At 43.1% G+C, this 27,197-nt stretch overlaps 1 protein-coding gene across 1 annotated transcript; it reads left to right on the top strand.

Moving 5' to 3' along the window:
- IMPA1 (inositol monophosphatase 1) lies at positions 1 to 25,950 on the top strand. The gene is made up of 9 exons (XM_040354509.1): positions 1 to 137; positions 6,133 to 6,201; positions 7,073 to 7,206; positions 7,298 to 7,402; positions 11,841 to 11,886; positions 15,717 to 15,825; positions 19,268 to 19,376; positions 21,160 to 21,311; positions 25,238 to 25,950. The coding sequence occupies exons 2-9, from the start codon at positions 6,139 to 6,141 to the stop codon at positions 25,348 to 25,350; spliced, it is 831 nt and encodes a 276-aa protein (XP_040210443.1). The 5' UTR covers positions 1 to 137; positions 6,133 to 6,138; the 3' UTR covers positions 25,351 to 25,950.
- Positions 25,951 to 27,197: the final 1,247 nt, after the last annotated feature.

Here is a 27,197-nt window from a genome sequence, read left to right as displayed (position 1 = left end):
GATGCCATCCTCCGTTGCTTAGTGATGTGGGCGGAGGGAGGTGGGATGTGAAGTGACAAGGGAGGAATGGTACATTGAAGATTATACTGACTGAGCAGAGAAGGAGAAGAGCGGCAGAGAACGTTTCATCCATCCAGGTAAGGTGTACACCGGGCGCTGTGTGTAGCCGGTATGTGGAGAATACACAGGGGCCTGTCCTGTCACCATTCATCTCCTCACCCGACATACAAATCTATAGGAAGAGCGTGTGGTGACGTCAGAGCCCGATCACTGTACAGGAAATGATTTGTATCGCCTCACATGAGATCTGATATTATTGTTATAGGTGATAGATGACAAAACATCCACATCACACTCTGCACCCAAAGAGCTTACAATCTAAGGCCCCTGTCTCACATGCTAGAACCATAGACGGGACACTATTATCCTACCAGCATGTGTCTGGGAGGAAATCAGAGAACCTGGAGGAATCCCACCCAGGAGAACATACACACTCCATGCAGACCTCGTCCTGTCTGGGATCTGAGCTCTCATCATAGGGCATGCAGACAAAGTACAACTATAGGCAAACTTTTTTTATATTCATGTAGGCTAGAGAAAGGGAGGGTTATAACGTCAGATCCCCCCCCTCCCCCTTTTGTGTCCCATTGCGGAGATTTCCTCTCGCTTCCTGCCCCATAGCCAAACAGGAAGTGAGAGCAAATCCCTGCAAATAAAGGGAATCCCTTGGAGACCCCCCAGATCACCAGAACTAGTGTCCCCATTGGAAGATTTAGCCTCTTACTTTTTGGGGACAACCCACATTTTTTTTTTACTTTCACTTTTAATGATAAGCAGGACACAGAGAGGGTGCATCTCCTTAATGGTGACACAGCCAGTAATAACAAGTGACAGGCATTCTGATCCATCTATAAAAAAAGAAAAAAAGTGTTTTTGCCTGAGAATGACTGAGAATGACTGAGCTCACTTCCAGTGTACTAAATGATCGGTGCCGATACAAAGCATTCACATGAGTACTTGTACTCCAATACTAAATCCCATACCTTCCGGCTGGTTTGCAGTGCGATTCCAATGTGAATGGTAGTTTATGAGATTAGAAATCGCACCTAAACTGGACTCACACAGGACTCTTTTTAACCACTTCAACCCCGGACCATTTTGCTGGTCAAAGACCGGGCCACTTTTTGCGATTCGGCACTGCGTCGCTTTAACTCACAATTGCGCGGCCGTGCGACGTGGCTCCCAAACAAAATTTGACGTCCTTTTTTTCCCCACAAATAGAGCTTTCTTTTGGTGGTATTTGATCACCTCTGCGTTTTTTTATTTTTTACGCTATAAACAAAAATAGAGCGACAATTTTGAAAAAAAATGAATATTTTTTGCTATAATAAATATCCCCCAAAAATATATATATAAAAAATTTTTTTTCCTCAGTTTAGGCCAATACGTATTCTTCTACCTATTTTTCGTAACAAAAATTGCAATAAGCGTTTATTGCTTGGTTTGTGCAAAAGTTATAGCGTTTACAAAATAGGGGATAGTTTTATTGCATTTTTATTAATATTTATTTTTTTACTAGTAATGGCGGCGATCAGCAATTTTTTTTTTTTTTTTTTTTTATCGGTACTGCGACCTTATGGCGGACACTTCGGATACTTTTGACAGATTTTTGAGACCATTGGCATTTTTATAGCGATCAGTGCTATAAAAATGCATTGATTACTGTAAAAATGCCACTGGCAGGGAAGGGGTTAACACTATGGGGCGAGGAAGGGGTTAAAGTGGAGTTTCCATCCCAACATTTTTTTTTTCTTTATTGTGCTCATTAGACCTAAAAAGGTAAAAAAAATGTGTCATCATTTCCCAGGATGCAGTGCGCTGTCCAATTATCACTCCCCATCCAAGACTTCCAGGAAGTAAGTGCTTGTGGGCTTCACAATGCCCACAAGCAAAATGACAACGGTGTAGATATAGTTTTATAAACTATCTTTTTTGAATATCTATGCGGAGCGGCGGCGGATTGTAAAATAGTAAGTGACCGGATTTATATTATAAAAACGCAGGATGAAAGGACATACATTTAAAAAATGCTAAATGTGGTTGGAACTCCGATTTTTTTATGTTACCTTGGTGTGTTCTAACTGAAGGGGGGTGGACTGACATGGGGAAATGACAGATCGCTGTTCATACGTTGTATGAACAGACGAACAGTCGTTTCTCCCCCTGACAGGACCGGGAGCTGTGTGTTTACACACACAACTCCCGGTTCTCGCTCTATAACGAGCGATCGCGTGTACCCGGCGGTGATCGCGCCCACCGGGCACGCCAGTCGGCACCAAGGGCGAGCAGGGGGCCCCTAGTGGCTGAAATGCGAAATCACGTTATATTACGTGATTTCGCGCAGCCAAGCCGACCTGCCGCCGTAACACTGCAGCGGCTGGTCGGCTAGTGGTTAAGTTGCATTGCGAACAGGCTGTAAAAATTTACCGAATCGCACATGAAAACTGATGTCTCTGCAAGTGAAAGCTTTGTGGGTTTTCACCATCAGTTTTCATGCATGTATGGGGAGAAAAAGTCCTAAACACTGTCACATGACACCAACAATAGGTATTGCCATCACTGTAGTGAGTACTTTGTGTTTGTCACATTTTTAGACTGAAGTGTATTGAGAGTTTCCAAACTTTTAGGGCCCTTTCACACGGGGCGGATCAGTAATGATCCGCCTCCGTGTGTCTGTAAGCTCAGCGGGGATCGCTCGGTATATCCCCCCTGAGCCGTCGGATGACAGGGCGGTCTCCGCACACTGTGCAGGGACTGCCCTGTGTTTTCTCCGCTCTCCCCTATGGGGGAATCGGATGAACACGGACCATGTGTCTGTGTTCATCCGGTCCGATCCACGGACGGAAGAAAAAATAGGACATTCTTCTGTCTGCAAAATCAGATCTTTGCAGAGGCGGGTGATTACGGGTGTCAGTGGATGTTCATCCGCTGACACCCGCAATCACATAGGGACCAATGTATGTCCCTTTTTCATCCGCAAACGGTCCGCACGTCTGAAAGGGGCCTTAAAGGGAGGAAGGACTGAGAATAGTTGAGAAGTGCTGCACTATAGGATCCTCCATATACAGACGGATCTTCACACTTGTACTGTACTTGACCCTCCCTCCTAGACTGTAAGATCTAATGAGCAGGGCGCTCTGATTCCTCCTGTATTAAATTGTATTGTAATTGTTCTGTCTGCCCTCCTATTGTAAAGCGCTATTTTTCTTGCATGTCCTCCTTGGATCTACAGTGACTGAACTTCCAAGTGCACTTGTAGTGCAAAGTGGATTTTCCTTTAGTAAATCACCCGCAGTGTCTCACTTGCTGGGTAACTGGGCGGAGTGGTTTTGCTGTTTGGCATGGAAGGTGCGAGGTGGTGAATGAATACATATTGTTTGCATATAATCAGAGTATTTTTTATTTTTTTTTATGTTTTATTTTTTTTATTGAAAATTTGCTATTTGTCCAGGGAGGGGGATGTTATTAGATCTTTAAATAATACATTTGTACTACATTTATATTCTATGTTTATTAGTAATACACATACAGTTGTATTCAAAATTATTCAACCCCCACTGAAATTGATTGTTTTGCCAAGTTTGACATTGATTTTGATCATTCAGTCATCCTGCTTACAATTAAATCAATGAGGCACGTGTAGGTCAGACAAATATAACATAACATTTATAATGAAATAACCACAAATGTCTTTTCTGTGCTCACATCATTATCAGTTTTATTCAACCCCCAAGTGAAAATCAATCTTAGTACTTAGTACAACATCCTTTTACAGTTATAACAGCTTTTAAACGTGAAGCATAGCTTGACACAAGTGTCTTGCAGCGATCTACGGGTATCTTCGCCCATTCGTCATGGGCAAAAGCCTCCAGTTCAGTCACATTCTTAGGCTTGCGCACTGCAACTGCTTTCTTTAAGTCCCACCAGAGGTTCTCAATCGGATTTAAGTCTGGTGACTGCGATGGCCACTCCAAAATGTCCCAGCCTTTAATCTGCAACCATGCTCTAGTGGACTTGGAGGTATGCTTGGGATCATTGTCCTGTTGAAAGGTCCAACATCTCCCAAGCCTCAGGTTTGTGACGGACTGCATCACATTGTTATCCACTATCTCCTGGTACTGAAGAGAATTCATGGTACCTTGCACACGCTTCCCTGTACCTGCAGAAGCAAAACAGCCCCAAAGCATGATTGACCCCCCGCCATGCTTCACAGTAGGCAAGGTGTTCTTTTCATCATAGGCCTTGTTCTTCCTCCTCCAAACATAGCGTTGATCCATGGGCCCAAACAGTTCTAATTTTGTTTCATCAGTCCACAGAACACAATCCTTAAAACTTCTGTGGTTTGTCCACATGATTTTTGCATACTGCAGTCGACTCTTCTTATTCTTTGGAGACAGCAAGGGGGTGTGCCTGGGAGTTCTGGCATGGAGGCCTTCATTACGCAGTGTGCGCCGTATTGTGTGAGCAGAAACTTCAGTACCCACATCTGACAAATCTTTTGTCAGTTCCTCAGCAGTCACACGGGGACTTTTCTCCACTCTACGCTTCAGGTGGCGCTTAGCAGTCGAAGTCAGCATCTTCTTTCTGCCACGACCAGGTAGCGTTTCAACAGTGCCCTTTGGCTTGAATTTGCGAATGATGCTTCCTATGGTGTCTCTTGGTATGTTTAACATCTTTGCAATCTTCTTATAGCCATTGCCCTTCCTGTGAAGAGTAATCACCTCTTCTCTTGTCTTCCTGGACCATTCCCTTGACCTCACCATGTTTGTAACCACACCAGTAAATGTCTAGAAGGAGCCGAGTATCAAAGTCATTTTAAAGCTGCCTGATTGGTGCTTATTAGGCTTTATTGCTGCTCCCTGACATCCACAGGTGTTTTCAATACCTGATTGAAAACACTTCAATGAACCTCTGTTCTTCAGAGTGGTAGTCTTTAAGGGGTTGAATAATTGTGTAAATGAAGAATTCACAAAATAAACATTTACTACTGTATTACAAAACCAATTGATGTCATTTTAGTTGCATATGGTTCTTTAAGAAGTCCTTGTAGGATTTCATTCTGAATACAATTACAAATGTACACTAAATTCCCTAAAACCCTTTACAGCATTGGGGGGTTGAATAATTTTGAACACAACTGTAGGCCCGGATTCAGATACATTTGCGCATCTTTCGGCGGGCGTAGCGTATCTCAGATACACTACGCCGCCGTAACTTACAGCGGCAGGCCCCGTATTCAGAAAGAACTTGTGCTGTAAGTTACGGCGGCGTAGTGTAACTGAGCCGGCGTAAGCCCGCCTAATTTAAATGTGGAGGAGGTGTGCGTGTTTTATGTTAATTACTCGTGAGCCCATGTAAATGACGCTTTTTCCAAATTACGCCGCAAAGCCTCATTGGTTTCGACGTGAACGTAACTTACGCAAAGCCCTATTCGCGAAAGACTTACGCAAAATTCGACGCTGGCCCGACGTCCATACTTAACATTGGCTACGCCTCATAGAGCAGGGGTAACTTTACGCCGGAAAAAGCCTTACGTAAACGACGTAAAATTACGCCGGTCGGATCTTAGGGAAATCTATGCGTAACTGATTCTAAGAATCAGGCGCATAGATAAGACCCCGCACACTCAGAGTTACGACGGCGTATCTGTAGATACGCCGTCGTAACTCGTATCTGAATCCGGGCCATATTGTGTATTCAGCCCATTTTCTGAAATGCCGCTTCTCTTCTAAATGTATTTATGTGGCTGGATGGTTCCCTTATCCCCCTCATTGTATGCAGTGGTTTTTGCTGCCAGCTCACATCCTGTAATGGCAACTAATTTGGTGGGAGAAACCACAGCGCACAGAGGGTTAGCAGGTATTCTACATGCCCAGAGGTATGCAATACTTGTATTACTTCTTCTATTATAGGTATGCTTGACTTTACAAGGTGACCCTGTGCTAACTGCACTGCAATACATGGCATGTAAATGGCTGCAGATGCAGCTCTTGTCTTTTAATACTTCTTTTTTGTTGGGATTAACATTCTTTACATTGAGAAAATACTAAATTTCCTGTTTATTCAATTTAGGTAGACATGGCAGACCAGTGGCAGGAGAGTCTGGATTTTGCTGTTCAAGTAGCCAAGAAAGCCGGTGCAGTATGTATCTCTACAACACCTTCTCTCTCTATATATGTCTAAATTGTCAGCAACATTTTCCTTTCCTTTTGAATATTGCATGAAATGTGAAAGAGCTTTCTAAATTAAGTACAGTGTGTGTGAACTAAATATATACAGTGGAACCTTGGTTTACAAGTAACGCGGTTAACGAGCGTTTTAAATAACAAGCAACTTTTTTTTAATCCTGACTTGGTTTGCGATTGTCTCACAAAAGGAGCAGAATTCAAGCTAATGAGGTGTGCAGTATCGCATTTGGCCAGAGGTGTGGGGGCGCCGGTGACACTGGACCGGTTCGGAGCCATTTAGAAATGCTCCGTTCCCAAGTGTTTCCGAACCTTTCCATGAACACCTTAGCTGTCCCTGAGTATTTCCGAGGCCCCCCCCCCCCCCACCCCCACACCTCTGGCCACATGCGGTTTTGCATGAAATAGAAGTCCATGTGGAACAAATTATCTTAATTTCCATAGATTTTTATGGGGAAACTCGCTTTGATATGCGAGTGCTCTGGATTACAAGCATTCTGGAACGGATTATGCTCGTAATCCAAGGTTTCCACAGTATATTATAGTGATGCATGACACTGATAGAGATGACTCTCATTAAAAGCTCTTTTACTAATCCTTGCTTCCACTTCTTACTGATGTGGCACATATGGCCCACTTCTTTCAGGTTGGGTACCAAGGCATTGTCATACTCTTTGTTCATAGTCCGGGCACAGGTGCACTATAAGTCTGTAATGCCTCTTGTATAGATAAATCTTAGTGCCTCTCAGTTTAGTCATAGTGTCCTAGTTTTTGCTGTGGGTGAATAGGTGACCTTCTTCTTCTTAGTGTACGCTTTGTCTTGGCAGATGGTATGTGCAGCCCTGAAGGAGGAGGTGTCGGTGATGGTGAAGAGCTCCCCGGCAGACCTGGTGACGGTCACCGACCAGAAGGTGGAAGAGATGATTATCTCATCCATTAAGAAGAAATATCCATCTCACAGGCAAGGCTACAATACACTATACACCTCGCTGAATGTCATTCGGATTTGTGTGTTCATTACACGCAACTAACTTTGTGTCGCCCGTTTTCAGCTTTATTGGTGAGGAGTCTGTAGCAGCAGGTCAGAAAAGCATACTGACCGATAACCCAACGTGGATTATTGACCCCATCGATGGCACCACTAACTTTGTACACAGGTAGTTTTTTATTTTTATTCCATGATGTTTCTGTGGCATACAATGTATCTACATGCGATTTTAATTTTCTGGTCAAAATCTGTTACATCAATGTGGTTTTTAATCAGTGAAACAGCAATTTTATTTGTTGTACAATTGAAGAACGTAAAACTGAATTTGCTACCAATCTAGTCGCAAAATGTAGCAATTACGGTCCTCAGACCGCCAGGTAACTACAATCTTTTCTACATTTTGTTCCTGCATATGATTACTTCTCCTCAAGATGGTGTAGTTGGGCCCTTTTCACACGCCCGGTTTGTTGCAGCTTCCAGGTTCCTGCGGCAAGAATCTGCGTCCAAGTTGGGACATCTGTCCCGAAACTGCAGCTAATTACTGTGTGCAGCTACATGTCACTGTCAGCCCACCATTAGTTTAAATAGGCTGATGGGTCAATGCTTATTGCATAACCTGGTCATTCCTGCAGTAAGAATGAAGGATAAGTCCAAGGGATTCGTGGATATCGTTGGACAGAGATGAGGCTCAAGTAAGTATGGGGGGGGGGGCGAGGAGGCTGCTACACACAAGGGCCCAGATTCTCAAAGGAGATAGGACGGCGTATCTCCAGATACGCCGTCGTATCTCTGAGTCTGCGCTGTCGTATCTATGCGCCTGATTCTTAGAATCAGTTACGCATAGATTTCTATTAGATCCGACCTGCGTAAGTCTCTTACGCCGTCGGATCTTAACTGCATATTTACGCTGGCCGCTAGGGGCGTGTACGCTGATTTACGCCCAGAAATATGTAAATCAGCTAAATACGCAAATTCACGAACGTATGCCCGGCCGACGCAGTACAGATACGCCGTTTACGTTAGGCTTTTCCCGGCGTATAGTTACCCCTGCTATATGAGGCGTACATGCGGCGTACCAATGTTAAGTATGGACGTCGTTCCCGCGTTGAACATTTTACTTCGTTTGCGTAAGTCGTTCGCGAATAGGGCTGGGCGTCATTTACGTTCACGTCGAAAGCATTGGCTTCTTGCGGGTTAATCCGTAGCATGCGCACTGGGATACTTTCACGGACGGCGCATGCGCCATTCGTAAAAAGCGTCATTTACGTGGGGTCACATAAAATTAACATAACACACTCCCACATCTACCACATTTGAATTAGGCGGGCTTACGCCGGCCTATTTACGCTACCCTGCCGCAACTTTCGTTTGAGAATACGGCACTTGCCTGTAAAAGTTGCGGAGGCGTAACGTAAATAGGATATGTTACGCCCGCACAAAGATACGCCGCTGTTCGTGAATCTGGGCCAAGGTTTTTTATCTTAATGCATTAAGACAAAAAACATTGCGCCTAGTGGGCATGCGATTAGATATGTAAAATTGGGTCCTATTACCAGCAATGGCACTGCCCTAATCGGTGTGACGCTGACTTTGCAGTGAGGCGCCGATTCCCAAAAGTAGTTCCTGCACTACTTTTGGCTAATTCGGGGGCCATTGAATAGAAATCTGTGCACGAACCCTCACCGATGTCTGTCAAATCGCCTCCGAAGTCGGACTGAAATGCTAGTTTGAAATCGTGCGAGTTCAGCTGAACCTGCACCATTTCAAACCTGCCCTCGGTGTGAACCTGGAAGCTGAAACCTGGAAGCTGATTGGTTTCTATGCAGAGCTGCACCAGATTTTGCACTCTCCAGTTTTAGTAAATCAACCCCATTATGTAGTGGAGGGGATGGGTACAATTTCTGAAGGTGTATTCAATTTGCAAGTTCAAGCCCCAAAATAACGCAAAGTAAGAAAAATATAATTCAAGGTTTTAATAGCTCCTCCTCTTAGAATGTTGTTTGTTTTTTTTTTCAAAAAGATTTTTATGCGTCTCTCAGTTGTGTTTGTTCAAACTTTTTTCTTTTCAAAATTCTGCTTTTGGCTTTGCCTTTTTGGCCATGTCCAGCTTTTTCAGATGTTGTTGCACTGAATGATCAGTGAAGTGTTGGAACCTTTGTGTTGACAAAGACTGTTGTAATCACTGATTACAGATATAGTGGCGTGTTAGCCATCAGCTAATGCAAAATGTTTGGAGTTCCATATCTTGTTTACACTGGTCTTTGGGGGGGCAGTACAATCCCATGGTTGAGCTGTGTTTTTACTGTCCCTCAACTACTCCCCTTTGGCTGGAAAGGCAGTGACTGGGGGTGTATACATGCCATGTCAGGAACTATACCCTCTCTGGGTTATTTGCAAAAGGCAAATTCACTTTGCACTACAACTGCAAAGTGCACTTGAAATTGCAATGAAAGTGCACTTGGAAGTCGCTGTAAATCTGAGGGGTAGATCTGAAATGAGGGAAGCTCTGCTGATTTTATCATCCAATCATGTGCAAGCTAAAATGCTGTTTTTTATTTTCCTTGCATGTCCCCCTCAGATCTACAGCAACTGTACTTTCAGTACAATTTCAAGTGCACTTGTAGTGCAAAGTGGATTTTCCTTTAGTAAATAACCCCCACTGTCACGTTTAGCAGTCACTACAATTCTAAATGGGGCCACGCTGCAACCACCCTGCAACACTCACATGGTTGTGGTGCGGTAGTCCAGCATTCAGGGGGTTAAAACAGGCCGTAAGGTGCTGATACAACGTCTCCTCACCACCTTCTAAATGCTGCACTGAAATCCCAGGCAATGTTACCATCGCTATTGGGTTTTGCTGAACTCAAAAACATCTCCTTCTCCTATTCTTATCTTAAAGGGGTTGTATACCTGCACATCAAAAGAGAAAAAAAAAACACGCAAGGCAAAGGCATAATGAGTTAGTATGCACCGCATACTAGCTCATTATGAAATACTTACCTTAAATCGAGGCCCCCATATCGCAGCCAGGTCCACCCCGATGGAGCGGACATCTTGCCCTCAGCGTTTCTTCCGGGTACGCGGCTCCGGCACTGTGAGTGGCTGGAGCCACGATGATGTCGCTCCCACACGTGCGGGAGTCTTCTTCCCGGCAAGGTCTGTCATTCAGAGCATGCGCTGCTGACGTCAGCGGCTGCATGCAAAGGGAATACTTTATCTCCTAAACAGTGCATGTTTAGGAGATATTACTTTTACCTACAGGTAAGCCTTATTATAGCCTTACCTGTAGGTAAAAATGACAAATTGAGGTATACCGTATACAACCACTTTATTTAGCATATGGGAGATGTGTTCTATAGTCCAAGAAAGGAGAATCTGGGCAGAGCTGACAACACTGCTTGGGATTTCATTGCAGCTGAGACAGCCTTTTCAGCTCACCACAGGAAGTTTAGAAGCACACTGGAATTCTGTCAGGATCAACAGGGAATTTTTCTAGACTTGCAGTTATTTTTAAAATGATAAACCATGGGCAACGTGCTTGTATTGCAGAGATGTACTGAATGTTTATTTTTATTTTATTCAAACATAGGCTTTAACCTCCCTGGCGGTCTTCCCGAGACTGACACGGGGTTAGATTTTCTTGCTACTATCGGTAACCCCGTGTCAGTCACGGGCTTGCCTCGCTAGATCCACAGGCACTTTTTACTTACCTTGTCCCTGGATCCAGCGATGCCACCGCGCTGTGTGAGCGAGCGGGACCTCGCTCGATTCACATAGTGCTTCCGTGTGACGCCGATCTCCGTTCCCTGCGACGTTACGACGCACGGGGACGGAGAACGGCGCCAAATTCAAAAAAGTAAACAAACACTATACATACAGTATACTGTAATCTTATAGATTACAGTACTGTATGTAAAAAAAACACACCCCCCCTGTCCCTAGTGGTCTGTCCTGTGTCATGCATGTCATTTTATATAATAAAAACGTTTCTTTCTCCCTGCAAACTGTAGATTGTCCATAGCAACCAAAAGTGTCCCTTTATGTCAAAAATAGTTTTAGATCAGCTAAAAAACAGCGATAATAAATTATAATCACTTGCAGAATTGTGCGATAGCGATTTGTGGGGAAATTCGTCATAAAAAAAAAAAAATAATGACAGCAACAATTCTGCAACTGAGCAAATTTCAGTGATTTTAATTTGATTACATTATTGAATAATTTTTATTATAATTATATTATTATTTGTTATAATTATTTATAATTATTTATTATATTATAATTTATAATTTTGTTTTTAAAAAAATGTCATACCCGGGATGCCTATTAGAATCTTGTTTGGTCAGATTTAAGTGAGTTATTTCTAAAAATGACAGACCTACAGTATAAAACGCCAAATTTCCTTGCAAATAATGGTACCGCTTTCAGCACCTTTTTTCTGACAGAATCATACCGCCAGGGAGGTTAAAGGCTATGTGCACCTTTTTTTATTAGTACTGGATGGATGCTGTGGAGTTGAAGCCTGTCCTAGCTGATCTTTAGTCTCTACTAGGCAGAAAGTAATGATATAGTGGAGTACCTAGATCCTATTATGTCATTTTGTTTTCTAGGTTTCCATTTGTGGCAATCTCTATTGGATTTGCTGTGAAAAAGCAGGTCGGTTGAATTCAAAATGTAATGTATATATTGATTTATAATTGCAATGTTTTGTGTAGCTGTCAATTGATGAACTTCATCAATCCCTGTTTTAAAAAATAAAATAATAGTATTTTTTTATTACAAACTTTCTATTAAAGCGGTATTGTCATTGCACATGAATCACATGAAGAAACATTAATTACATATGAAATACAAGTGTGTGTGTGTGTGTGTGTGTGTATGTGTGTGTGTGTATATATATATATATAATATATATATGTGTGTGTGTGTCTTTATTGGGTACACCTGTTCACTTGCTTGGTAACACAAATTGCTAATCGGCCAATCGCATGGCAGCAACTCGATGCATTTAGGCATCTAGATGTTGTGAGCACGACTTGCTGAAGTTCAAACCGAGCATCAGAATATGGAAGAAAGGGGATTTACCATATTTATCGGGGTATAGCGCGCTCCCGCCTATAGCGCGCACCCCTAAAGTTGCCCGAATTCCTGTGTAAAAAAGATGTTTTGTACTTAGTTTTGGTGTCTTGCGCGGCGTCCATCGGCGGCCTCGTCGGGTCCGGCGTCCGTCTGCGGCTTCGGGTGTCCTCTTCGTCGGGTCCGGCGTCCTCGCGTCTTCCCCGCTCGTTTCCCGCGCCGAGTTTGAATACTGTGCCGACATATACCAAGCGCAGTACACTCGTGTATCGTCGGGCAGGCTCGGCAACTCTCGCGCTGACGTCCTGTACGCTCAGGACGTCAGCACGAGAGGTGCCGAGACTGCCCGAAGATACACGAGTGTACTGCGCTCGGTATATGCCGGCGCAGTATTCAAACTCGACGCGGGTATCGGCGTATACCGCGCACCCACGATTTTGCCCTGATTTTCAGGGCAAAATAGTGCGCGGTATACGCCGATAAATACGGTAAGTGACTTTGAACGTGGCATGGTTGTTGGTGCCAGGCAGGCTGGTCTGAGTATTTCAAAAACTGGTGATCTCCTGGGATTTTCATGCACAATCATCGCTAGGGTTTTCAGAGAATGGTTTGAAAAAGAGAAAATATCCAGTGAGTGACGGTTGTGTAGAAGAAAATGCCTTGTTGATGTCATCGCAGAGCATCAGTGCATTGAGCTGGCGCCGGCATGGGAGGAAGCTGGCGGCCGCAGAGAGAGCCCAGGAGATGTATAAACGGATGTTTCTTCTGTAGCGCGGGCCCACGCCACATAAACTGTACATTTGCAGTGGGCATATTGGCACCTATAAAAAGGTTAACTATCAAATTTCACAATGATTCGCAGGTGCAGTGCTCAGTGCGGCTTTCCTTTTGGGTTAGCTACACTAATCCATAGACTTCTATCATATCCTGAGGGTTTGGTGCACTTTCAGAAAATGCACCATACCTGCAAGATATAAGTTTATGGCAAAGGTGCACTGCGCTGCATCCATGGCCCGGGTAAAGTGCACTGCATCAGTGTGAAAGCCGCCTTATAGGGGGCACAGGACAGTAAGTTTTACTTTTACAGTTTGGGAAGCGGTAAAACCCCATAGTTGAGACATGTTTTCACCATATGCCCCAACCAGTGTTTTAGCATCAAAAGTCACAATTTACGACCCCACTTCATGCTCCAGGGGGCCTGTAAGACCTCCCTGTCACATTCTGTTTTACTTTCTGTCATATGATGCCCAGTCAGGATAATGGAACCACTGCCCGGCCGTCATTCTGCTATAGGCCGGGCGGGAAGTGGCTAAAAACAACAAACATGTCATACTTACCTGCTCTGTTGCAGTGGATTTTCACAGAGCAGTCCAGATCCTCCTCTTCTCGGGTCCCTTTTCGGCGTTCCTGGCCCCTCCCTCCTGTTGAGTGCCCCCCCAGCTGCAGCTCCGCGTGTCCATTCAGACATAGAGACATGGTTTGGCCCCACCCTTTCTCTCTCCTGGTTGGCTAACTGACTTTGACAGCAGGGGGAACAAATGGCACCACTGCTGTGTCTCAGCCAGTTGATAGGGAGAGTCCCAGACACCCGAGGCACTCGTATAAATCGCTGGATAGAGATGGGGCTCATGTTAGTATTAGGGGGGCTGAGGAGGGCTGCTGCATGGAATGCATTAAAGCGGGGGTCCACCCTAAAAAAAACATTTTTTTTTTCTAGCATGCCATCAAGCATACTAGCGCGATCTACAGTACGCCTTTATTTTATTTTTTGGCGCCGTACTCCGTTTACTGCCGTAGTGAAGTTTCAGACTCCCCGCGGGGAATGGGCGTTCCTATGCACAGGGAAGATGATTGACGGCCGGCTATGGCGCGTCACGCTTCCTGAAGATAGCCGAAATAGGACTTGCCTCTTCACGGCGCCTGCGCAGTCAGCTCCGATGTCTGTGCGCAGGAGCCGTATAGCGCCGTGAAGAGGCAAGTCCTATTTCGGCTATCTTCGGGAAGCGTGACGCACCATAGCCGGCCGTCAATCATCTTCCCGGTGCATAGGAACGCCCATTCCCCGCGGGGAGTCTGAAACTTCACTACAGGATTAAACTGTGAGTATGGCGCAAAAAAAAAAGAAAGGCATACTGTAGCTCGCGCTAGTATGCTTGATGGCATGGTAGAAACTTGTTTTTTAGGGTGAAACACCGCTTTAAGATAACAAACCTTCTGCCTTTTCATCCCCTTTAAGTGGCCCTCGCTCTTCAAAAGGTTAAGCACCCCCTGGTCTAGATGTTCACTATTTGCGTTTTGGTTCATATTTAATTTAAATGTAAAATGATGTACTTTCCAGCTTTAGCGTAGTTGCATATTTGCTGGATAATTATAAAATCAGTCATGGGCCCGGATGATGCGATGTTAGGAATATGGTGGTAGCATACAAAGCGGCTGAGATCCAGGAATAGCTACACATGTTGGGCACAGCTGGTGCACAGAGTTGGCACTGATGCAAAGCAAACGCACAGCCAGAACTAGTCATTTACCTGACTTTATTTTAGCTCAACTGAAAAAAAAAAATAGCTTTTATCCACATTGACTACACCCAGTCATTAGAAATGTGCAATTTATAACAGAATCCTCCATTTTTAGCTAACTGTAACCATAATTATACGCCAGACATACTGCCCTCTGTGTTAACATAATGCTGTGATTTTGTGATTCATTGATATGTACAGTATATAGTTTAGGGTTTTATAAAGCACCCATCATTAAATCTCAGTAAATATAATGGAAACACTCTTTTGCAATTCCTTCTAGGGTTTCGATGGTTTTTATATAAAAAAAGTATTTTATATTGTATCATATTATATATATATATATATATATATATATATATATATATATATATATATATATATATATATATATATATATATATATATATATATATATATATATATATATATATATATATAAATTATTTTTTGTATTTATTGTGACTGGAAGCAGATCAGGGTCCACTGAAGTCATATCATTAAGGTAGAACTAAGGGCAAAACTTTTCTTTTTCATTTTGATTAGATCAAGGGAGGGATATATATATATATATATATATATATATATATATATATATATATATATATATATATATATATATATGTATATATATATATATATATATATAATATATATTTTTGCCATTTGTATCCCATTGGAGAGATTTATCTTCACTTCCTGTTGTTCCTGTTCCATTGCCAAAACAGGAAGTGAATGGAAATCCCTCCAAAGTGAGAGAATCGTTGGTTGTCACCAGAATTGATGTCCCCTTTGGAAGATTTCCCCTCTATTACTGCTCTGGGGACAACCCACAGAATGGGATTTTCTGACCCAACATTAGATAACAAGTCTGTGTCTATCTTTCCTTAGGTAGAATTTGGGGTTGTGTACAGTTGTGTAGAAGATAAGATGTACACTGGCAGAAAAGGAAAAGGAGCCTTTTGTAATGGTCAGAAATTGCAAGTTTCTGGACAGAAAGGTAAGCATACAGCCTGCTGTCATACCCTCCACATACAGTCTGCTGTCATACCCTCCACATACAGTCTGCTGTCATACCCTCCACATACAGTCTGCTGTCATACCCTCCACATACAGTCTGCTGTCATACCCTCCACATACAGTCTGCTGTCATACCCTCCACATACAGTCTGCTGTCATACCCTCCACATACAGTCTGCTGTCATACCCTCCACATACAGTCTGCTGTCATACCCTCCACATACAGTCTGCTGTCATACCCTCCACATACAGTCTGCTGTCATACCCTCCACATACAGTCTGCTGTCATACCCTCCACATACAGTCTGCTGTCATACCCTCCACATACAGTCTGCTGTCATATCCTCCACATACAGCCTGCTGTCATACCATCCACATACAGCCTGCTGTCATACCCTCCACATACAGCCTGCTGTCATACCCTCCACATACAGCCTGCTGTCATACCCTCCACATACAGCCTGCTGTCATACCCTCCACATACAGCCTGCTGTCATACCCTCCACATACAGCCTGCTGTCATACCCTCCACATACAGCCTGCTGTCATACCCTCCACATACAGCCTGCTGTCATACCCTCCACACTCCTCTCCTGCACATACTGCCCACTGTCATACCCACAGCAAGTCCTCCTACACATACTGCATGCTGTCATACCCTCCACATGCCTCTCCTGCACATACAGCCTCCTATAATACCCTCCACATGCCTCTCCTGCACATTCTGCCCGCTGTCCTACCCTATGCAATTAACTCCTGCACTGCCTGCCGTTCTACCAGGGGTTGCTCCGGACACATTTTTGGGGGTTGCTGTGCTGGGAGTAAGAAGGGGAGACCACTTGTGAGCATGGCAAAAGAGTGACCATGGCCAAATCTGAGTGTTTCTTCATGGTCTTTGGCTTGTAGTGTGCCACCTTTCCCCCTTCATAAAAATGTAATTGGGCCTGGAGGTACACTGAAAAGATTATGGTGGTAAAAAAAAGCCCCATTGAGGCCAGCAGTGAGAGACAAGTTTAAGGGCTAGCAATGATAACCCCCAGTGAAGTGGGAGGGCAAACAATAACCTCCAGCCACTAGTACCAGTGTGGTAACAGTCATTGCTGTCAGTGGGGTAGTTTAAGTAACGGTCATAAAGAAACAAGAGATCCATCTAAAAGACTCTGTAATACACTGAGGTCATTCAAATGCTGATTCTGCAGGCATACATATACACTGTTACCAAAAGTATTGGGACGCCTGCCTTTACACGCACATGAACTTTAATGATGTCCCAGTCTTGGTCCGTAGGGTTTATATTGAGTTGGCCCACCCTTCGCAGCTGTATTTGAGTGTGTCTATGGGAATAGAAGCCACTGGAACAGGAAAATGTTGACCGCACTCACAGGTTTGAAGCAAAGGTGAAAATAAATTGAACATAAAAATCGTCAGACAACATCGTGGACATCCTAACATCAATGCAAACCTGGCAGAGATTTATGATGTCTACAATGTTGTCTGACGATTTTTATGTTCAATTTATTTTCACCTTTTGCTTCAAACCTGTGAGTGCGGTCAACATTTTCCTATTTCATTGGCTTCTATTCAGATTACGGACTGGACCTGCACCGAAGGGTGAAGCGTGAGATTGCTTTTACATGGAGCAGCTTGACTTTGTTTTCGATCAGACTGTCTATGGGGATGTTTGACCATTTTTCCAGAAGTACATTTGTAAGGTCAGGGACTGATGTTGGATGAGAAGGCCTGGCTCACAGTCTCCACTCTAATCCCAAAAGTGTTCAATTGAGGCCAGGACTCTGTGCAGGCCAGTCAAGTTCCTCCACCCCAAACTCGTTCATCTATGTCTTTACGGATCTTGCTTTGTACACTGGTGTGCAGTCATGTTGGAACAGGAAGGGGCCATCCTCAAATGGTTCCCACAAAGTTTGGAGCATGAAATTGTCCAAAATGTCTTGGTATGCTGACGCCTTAAGAGTTCCCTTCACTAGAACTAAGGGGCCAAACCCAACCCCTGAAAAATAACCCCCAACCATAATCCCCCCTCCACCAAATTATTTAGACCAGTGAACAAAGCAAGGCCCATAAAGACATGGATGAGCGAGTTTGGGGTGGAGGAACTTGACTGGCCTGCACAGAGTCCTGACCTCAACCCAATGGAACACCTTTGTGATGAATTGGAGCGGAGACTGCCAGCCAGGCCTTCTTGTCCACCTCACAAATGCGCTTCTAAAGGAATGGTCAAAAATTCCCATAGTCCAGCGATGGCGAACCTTGTCACCCCAGATGTTTTGAAACTACATTTCCCATGATGCTCATGCACTCTGCAGTGTAGTTGAGCATCCTGGGAAATGTAGTTCCAAAACATCTGGGGTACCAAGGTTCGCCTTCACTGCCATAGACACACTACTAAACCGTGTGGACAGCCTTTCCAGAGGAGGTGAAGCTGTTATAGCTGCAAAGGGTGGGCCAACCCAATATTGAAGACTGGGATGCCATTAAGGTTATGTGCGTGTAAAGGCAGGTGTCCCAATACTTTTGGTAATATAGTGTATTTAACTAGTGTAGGATTGTTATTTCATGTAATAACTTGAAACTAATTTGGCAAAAGTCTATTGTATGCCTTTCTTATTGCAAACCAGGATTCAAACCTATAACCCAAGGTTAATAAAATGTACATTTAAAGTGGTTGTAAACCCCCGGATATAACATTATTTTAAAAATTAGCACATATCACAGGCAGCTGAACGCTGCCTGTGAAAGTGTACTCACCACCGTCATTAGCTCTAAAATCGTATTTTTAGTTTTGATGACGTCACCACGCTTGCGCATTGTAGCCCCGCAAATCCGGCATCTGAATGTGTTGCCGATTTTCATTTCCATTCTTTCCGGCCCTGAATGTGAGCGAGCTGCGTGGGCGAGCTTCCCCTCTGTCCGCAGAGGAGAAGTCTTGCTATGCTATAGTCCTCCTGTTCCTGATACTCCCCCTCCCGTGTGACTGAATATCGCCGTGTATCACGGTTGCTGCGGTAATAGCAATCGACATCGAGGCTTGGTAACGGCTCTACGGCGCATGTGCGAGATTTAGACCAGGGAATCAGGAAGGGCGGAAGTGTCGTCAGATAAGGATTCACTCAGCAGCACTAACAATGGTGATTTCTATGTCCGGAAGGAGAGAAAAAAACAACGGTTGTTAAAAGGTATTTGCGGGCCTCGTTTTTCACAATTTTATATGCAATATGCATTGCCATGCCCTTGTGTGACATGCTATTTAAAAAATAGAAAAAATTGTCCGGGGTTTACAACCGCTTTAAATGAGGATGCTTTGGACTCCTGATTGTTTTTAACCCTTTAGTCAAGTCCTCTATTTGTTGATTTCCAGCAGTGCTGAATAAATATAAATTATAGTCTTGCTTCATATTTTGCAGATATAACCACATCCATGATTATCACAGAACTTGGATCAAATCGCAACCCAGAGGTCATTAAAATGATTCTATCCAACATGGAGAGACTGTTGTGTATTCCAATCCATGGGTAATTTACTACATAGTACTACAAATACCGTGACTATGTTTGTTTTATTTTCTTTTACAAACAGTATGTATTTTCTTTCTAAGGCTCCATGTACACTGAGGCTAAAAAAAGCTATAAAAAAAACGCCAGTAGCTTTGCAGGGAGCCTTTCAATTTTTTTTAGCGTTTTTGCAATAGCTTTAATCAGCGTTTTTCAGTGTAGCTTTTTTTTTTTTTCAATGGATAAAAAAACGCTGGCACCGGCGTTTTTCAGCGTTTTGTGTTTTTTAGGGCTTTTTCCTGCCGAAAAACTGCACTTTGAACGCAAATTTTGGACGTTCAGAAAAAAGACAATAAACTCCAAAGCTCATTAACACTAAAAAACACCCAGGTGTGCATGGGCACATAGGCCAGTTTATGGGCTTTTAAAAAAAAAAAAAAGGCAAAACGCCAATAAACTGCAGTTTGTGCATTTAGCCTATAATTGGTAGAACTTATGTCATGTTGTGTTCTCACCATACAGTATGCCTACAGTTAATTGTGATCTCCTATTGATTGCTGTTGTGATTTCAAATAGAACCCTGACGTTCTGTAATACTGCTTTACTCTAAGGCTCCATGCACACTGAAGCTGATAAAAGTTATAAAAAAACGCCAGTAGCTTTGCAGGGAGCCTTTCAAAGTTTTTTAGCGTTTTTGCAATAGCTTTAATCAGCGTTTTTCAGTGTAGGTTTTATTTTTTTTTTACTTTTTTTTTTTTCAATGGATTAAAAAACGCAAAAAACGCTGGCACCGGCGTTTTTTGAGAGTTTTTCAGCGTTTTTCAGCGTTTTGCTTTTTTGAGCGTTTTTTTTCCTGCCAAAAAACGGCTCTTTGAACGCAAATTTCGGGCGTTCAGAAAAAAGCCAATAAACTCCAAAGCTCATTAACACAAAAAAACGCCCAGGTGTGTATGGGCACATAGGCTAACATAGAGTTCAGTTTATGGGCTTTAAAAAAAAAAAGCCAAAACGCCAATAAACTGCAGTTTTATCAGCTTCAGTGTGCATGGAGCCTAATTGGATATTTGAGTATTGATGTAAGTGGCAACAACCCCAACCTATAAACATTAAAAAGCTATTGCTCTGACAAAAACCCAACTATCATTTAATGGGCACATAAGAGGGCCAGGAGTGGTAGGGGACAAACGCCAGGTGAAGTGGATGCGGCTCATCACAAGTTAGGTCTTTAGATCCTAATGCACATCTAAAAAACAAACACAAGAGGGCGCCTCCATCTAGGTGTAGCTATTTATTTAAAAGACAATAAAAATGCACCACAAGTGGATCAAGGCTTTTCGTAAACCCATATAGACCTCCAAAGGATCACCCAGATGTGCATGTGTGAGTTCTTGGTGGAAGTACAGCTGTCGGGCTTTAGTTTCTTTTACTAAAAACTGTGTATGGGTTTTCCCACCCCACTCCTGTCTTTGATACTCCAACTTACATGATCTTGCCAGAAATGCTTTAATCTTCTCACCCCCAATGTAATGGAGATGAACAAAGATAGATATGTTTGTAGTCCTCCCTAGGTGGCCAACCATGGCTCCCTACATAGATACAGTAGAGAAGTGAGCATAGCAACCCTAGGACAATAAGTGTGCTATTGGCATGATTACGAGGCAAAAATAAAGAGATGCAGGACTGGTAAGCTGCAATGAATTACATTTTGTCTTTAGGTTTAGATTTGATTTGTTTTAATATCAAAGGTGGCGTGATCCCTTTCATGAATATTTTGAGCATGCTGCATTGTGCTTGTCCTATGTAGGATCCGTGCCGTGGGCACAGCAGCTGTGAACATGTGTCTTGTAGCTACCGGAGGAGCTGATGCTTATTATGAGATGGGAATCCATTGCTGGGATATGGCTGCTGCATCGGTTATAGTTACAGAGGCTGGCGGCGTAGTGCTGGATGTGAAAGGTTAGTATTTTCAACAGTAAGTTACTTTTTAAATTGTACAGAAAAGAAACGTATTGTACTAATATTTATAATCTACAACTCATTTGAAAAAAATAAACAATATAACAGAACAGCCACCATGCAAACCTCCCTATTATATTAACGGATGAGTGACTGCTAGCATTAATATGCGTCACCCCACCTAATGAAATATCAAACAAATGCAGCACTACTCCAAATAAATATAAATTACCATAAAGTGCTAGTGCAGCACTCTACCTAAAATATACAAATAAATCATCCATGTAAGTAACCAGAAATAATATGTGCAAACGCACAAAGGAAAAATCCTCCTAGTTAATAATAAATGGTACACTAGGGAATGTATGCACACTGAAATATTGTGTATATAGTATGTGCAATAATGTTGGCACCCTCTAAAAAAAAAATGCAAAAAAATCACCAATATAATTTATATATATATATATATATATATATATATATATATATATATATATATATATATATATATACTTACATTGGTGATTTTTTTGAGGTTTTATCACACTGGTTCCATTATTACCAGAGGGTGACACCATTACACATCCTGTGCACTTTGTTGCATTTAAGGGGAGATTATATACTGTGTGTGTGTGTGTGTGTGTGTGTGTGTATGTGTGTGTGTATATATATACTCCCCTTAAATGCAACAAAGTGCACAGGATGTGTAAAGGTGTCACCCTCTGGTAATAATGGAACCAGTGTGATAAAACCAAAGCATATATAAGCAGTGCAATAATATAAAGGTAACCCTACTAAATATGAAGACATGCATACATGTCACATACTGTACACTGATATTACAGGGAATGTATAACAATGGTGGTGTCACTCTTCTAGTGATTACAAGACCCAAAGTAAATAGAATAAGTGACCATACATATATCCTTTAAATTTATGCAACGGTACATATATACATGCATACATATATACATGGAATATATGCAGATAAGGTGCACGTCTCCTGTAAGACGCATGCAGTGACTAAGTGCTGTATGTTTTGCCACGTGAATCCATCACCAATGTGGATAGCAGCTTAATTCAACGATTGGACCTAGCAGGTATAATGTTCATCTCCCTTTTTAGAATTGGGAACAACTCCTATCCTGATGGTCTTCCACTAACTGTTCACTGGGATAGGGCTCAGAGGACCAACTGGCTTTTATAAATCCACTCCTTAATTGTTGGGTGCATGTGCTCAAAGGAATAAAATAGGAACCATCACACAAAAAAAATAGCAAAGAATTTTATTAAAACCTTTCTGTAGTGGGCTCAGATAAAGTATATTGCTTAGAACCAGTAATCACTTATTTTAGCTTTTTATATAGCGCTGTCCATTTACACCAGGGGTGCCCAACCTTTTTGAAGAGTGAGGGCGAATTGAGCGTAGCGGGAGGATGAGCAGTCCATGTCCACGGACACAGCCCACTCTACTCTATGGGCCCTCTGATCCAGTCCGAATCGCCCAGACGTAAGGGGGCAGATCTCTTTTCTATGTTCGATGTGAGCTTATTGTCGGAAAATCCAACCGTGTGTAGGCTCCATGGGACATTTGCTGTCGGAATTTCCGACAACAAATGTTTGAGAGCTGGTTCTCAATTTTTCTGACAACAAAAGTTATTTTTGGAAATTCCAATAGTGTGTAGCCAATTTCGACGCACAAAAATTCTACCCATGCTCGGCATCAATTCGACGCATGCTCGAAATCATTGAACTTAATTTTTCTCGGCTCGTCGTAGTGTTGTACATCACCGCGTTCTTGACGTTTGCAATTTCCGACAACATTTGTGTGATCGTGTATGCAACACAAGTTTGAGCCAACATTCGTCGGAAAAAAATCCACGTTTTTTTTGTTAGAATGTTCGATCGCGGTGTACGTGGCATAAGGCTGCTTTCACACTGATGCACTGCGATTTCGCCTAAACCGCGGGTGCAGCGCAGTGCACCTGTGCTAGTCTGCGGGTTAGCTGCACGTTGCCGTAAACTTCTATTATATCCTGCAGGTGTGGCGCACTTTCTGAAAGTGCAACAAACCCACAGGTAACCTCAGAAGTCTATGGCTCAGTGCTTGTTTCCTCTACCGCCGGCTTCATTCACAAAACTGCTGCTCTGGGATGGCGGGTTGGCAACCCGTGATCTGTGCTTGCCAACCTGCTATCCCAGAGCAGGAGGTCCACATCAGAGGGCTCTGTGGGCCACTGGTTGGGCACCCCTGATTTACACAGCGCTTTATATATGTATTCTACAGCCCCTCAGTCCCTGCCCTCAAAGAGCTTACAATCTAAGGTCCCTAACTCACATTAATACACACACACTCTCTAGAGCCAATTAACCTACCAGCATGTCTTTTGGAGTGTACAAGGAAACCGGAGTACCCGAAGGGAACCCACACAGGCACAGGTAGAACATGCAAACTCCAGGCAGGTAGTGCCTTGGTTGGGGTTCGAACAGATGGCCCAAGTGTTGTGAGGCAGGAGTGCTAACCACTTAACCACTGTGCTGCCCAACTTGGACCTATATTTTTGCAAGGCACAGATTCAAATATTGGAGCCCGGCGCAGATGTAACTTACTTGGCTTTGGTTTGAATCCTCAACGAATTTGCGCCGTAAGTTACGGCGGTGTAGTGTATCTCTCGCGGCGTAAGGGTGCGGAATTCAAATTGGGCGGGTAGGGGGCGTGTTTCATTTAAATGAAGCGCGTCCCCGCGCCGAACGAACTGCGCATGCGCCGTCTGTAAAAACTCCCAGGGTGCATTGCTCCAAATGACGTCGCAAGGACGTCATTGTTTTCAACGTGAACGTAAATGGTGTCCAGCCCCATTCACGGACGACTTGCGCAAACGACGTAAAATTTTCAAAAATAGACGCGGGAACGACGGACATACTTTACATTGAGTACGCCACCATATAGCAGCTTTAACTATATGCCAGAAAAAGCCGAACGGAAACGACGTAAAAAAATGCGGCGGCCGCTCGTACGTTCATGGATCGTCGGAAATAGCTAATTTGCATACTCGACGTGGATTACGACGGGAACGCCACCTAGCGGAAGCCGAAAATTGCATCTAAGACCCGCCGGCGTACGAAGACGTACGCCTGTCGGATCTAACACAGATGCCGTTGTATCTTGTTTTGTGGATACCAAAACAAAGATACGACGCGTAAAATTTGAAATTACGCGCCGTATCAAGAGATACGCCGGCGTAATTTCTTTAAGGATCTGCCCCTCTGTCGGCAAAAACTGAAAACCAAGATCATGCCTAACAATATTTAGAGGTGGGAATGAGGGACATCTATTGGCAAAAGTATGTAGGCATCTGCCACACCCCCCTTCAAGCAGAATTGGACCAAAAAAATTAAATATTGCAGTAGTGCATTTTATATACTATATAGATCAGGCCAAAATGAGGAGGAAAGAGGGACAGAGGAACTTTCTTCCAAATGAGGGACAGTCCCTAGAAATAAGGGAAATTTGGGAGCTATCAAGGTGCAAACTAGAGGAACCTTGCAGTAAGACTGCATTCTCTGTTAGATTACATTTTATAACAACTCCTAGGAGGTCCACTTGCATCTAACTGACTACATAACTTCTATATGATATTAAAAATCTATTTTGGTAAAAAAAAATAATGCTCCTTAAGCAGATGGATTAGACCATAAGGATTTTTTTTTTTTTTCGTATCCTCTGTTATAATTGAACAGGTCAGACAGATGGAGAAAGCCAATTTTGAGGTCTATACTGTGGAATAGGTTGGTTTGCAATGCAAAAAGGGGGTTTGTTAACCCCAATGTATTTGAAAACTAGTCCTCTCTTTAAGATCTTTTCTGCAGTGCATTCTTTGTGGGTTTCTATTTTTGCTAACTCGTTCCATTGCCTTTTCTTCCAGGGGGACCATTTGACCTGATGTCTTGTAGAGTGATTGCAGCCAGCAGCACAGAAATTGCAGAGAGAATCTCCAAGGAGCTGCAGCTCATACCATTAATTCGGGACGATGAGTAGTAGGAGTGGATCGATTTGTTGGATGCACTGTATTAAATTTGCACTCTAGAGTCACTCAGGTGGACATGCTGCCTTTTATATGCAACCATATCTGGATTTTACCGCCTTCATTTTTTTAACTGACTTTTTATGTCCAATACTTGACAATAATATTACTTTTAAGATTATTATTGTTACTTTGTCATTTCTGTTTATCAGTCAAATATACAACAAGGGCCAGCTAGTAAGAGATTCTGAGATCTGTAAATTTCTTGACATGGCTTGCACAGTACAGATGGTTTGAGTCTGTATTTTTAATTAAATTAGTAACTTATGTTTTCAAATGACAGTAGCTTGTTTATTTGCATTATATCTGTCAAAATGAATGGATATGTCATGCCATAAAAGTTGCAATGAATTATAATGCGTTCATATGTGTTTTATGACTTTCTGCAATGTTTGGGTGCCATTACTAGAAAGCATGTGGTTGAAAAATAAATACAGGAACTTAGAGAGCCATATTTTTTTGCTCTCAGTTGACTATATGCAATGCCACTCCTGTCCAGTGATGGCTACAAGATTCCTTTTATGTATTGTGCAGAATTAAACTATAGATCTACAGCTGCTGCTTTCTTCACACTGCCCTGTTCTGTCTATGTACCTATTGGCCCGGATTCAGATAGAAGATACGACGGCGTATCTCCTGATACGCCGGTGTATCTCTGAGTGCGGGCCGCCGTATCTATGCGCCTGATTCAGAGAATCAGTTACGCATAGATTTCCCTAAGATCTGACTGGTGTAAGTGTCTTACACCGTCGTATCTTAGGCTGCATATTCACGCTGGCCGCTAGGTGGCGCTTCCGTATAGTTGCGTGAGGAATATGCTAATTAGGTATTTACGCCGATTCAGAAACGTACGTCCCGCCGGCGCATTTTTTTACGTCGTTTACGGTAGCTAATGTTAAGTATGGCCGTCGTTCCCGCGACGAGTTTTGAAAATATTACGTTGTTTGCGTAAGTGGTTCTCGAATAGGGCTGTACGTCATTTACGTTCACGTCGAATCCAATACGTCCTTGCGGCGTACTTTGGAGCAATGCACACTAGGATATTTTACGGACGGCGCATGCGGGGTCAAACGCGGGGTCAAGTGAAATTTAAATAAAACGCGCCCCCAACATCCCCATTTGAATTAGGCGGGCTTACGCCGCCACAAATACGTTACGCCGCCGTAACTAATGGCGCAAGTTCTTTCTGAATACAGAACTTGCGCCCAAAGTTACAGCGGCGTAACGTATCGGAGATACGTTACGCCCGCAGAAAGATGCGCTCGTCTTTCTGAAGCCGGGCCACTGTCTGTAAAGTGTCAAGGTTTTCTACTATCCATGTGGCTCCATTCAAGCTGCAGATCGGTGGGTGATGTGACATTAATAATTCTGCAAGTCCTCTGCCTGAAAGATACCATACGCTCTGAAGGTACCACTTCTTGGACCTATATGGATTTTTTCTGGCATGTTACAGTTTAGACCTTGTAAATCTATTTACCAAGGCCTGGCTTGCTCTGCACTGGAATACCCAGTGCCTCATGTGGAGTCTGGTAGTTGCTGAAGGGATCAATCAATACTGGGTGCTATCGGGTATGATTGGTGCAACCACTGCCAATCAGCATTCAGGCAGGCTTATCCACCTCCAAAGAAAACCCACGTTCGATCAGTAGTCCATGTACAGAACATCCTAGTTTAGCAAATAGCAGTAGTACATACATAGATGTCGCATTTTGTTTTTTGAATTGGGTATAGAAGTGACGTTTTAAAAAAAAAAAGGTTTACTTTTATTTCATTATTAATATGTGATATCTCTAGACTGTAT

This window comes from Rana temporaria, chromosome 5 (assembly GCF_905171775.1).
Source record: "Rana temporaria chromosome 5, aRanTem1.1, whole genome shotgun sequence".
NCBI lineage: Eukaryota > Metazoa > Chordata > Amphibia > Anura > Ranidae > Rana > Rana temporaria.
This window is presented reverse-complemented; position numbering and strand designations above follow the sequence as displayed.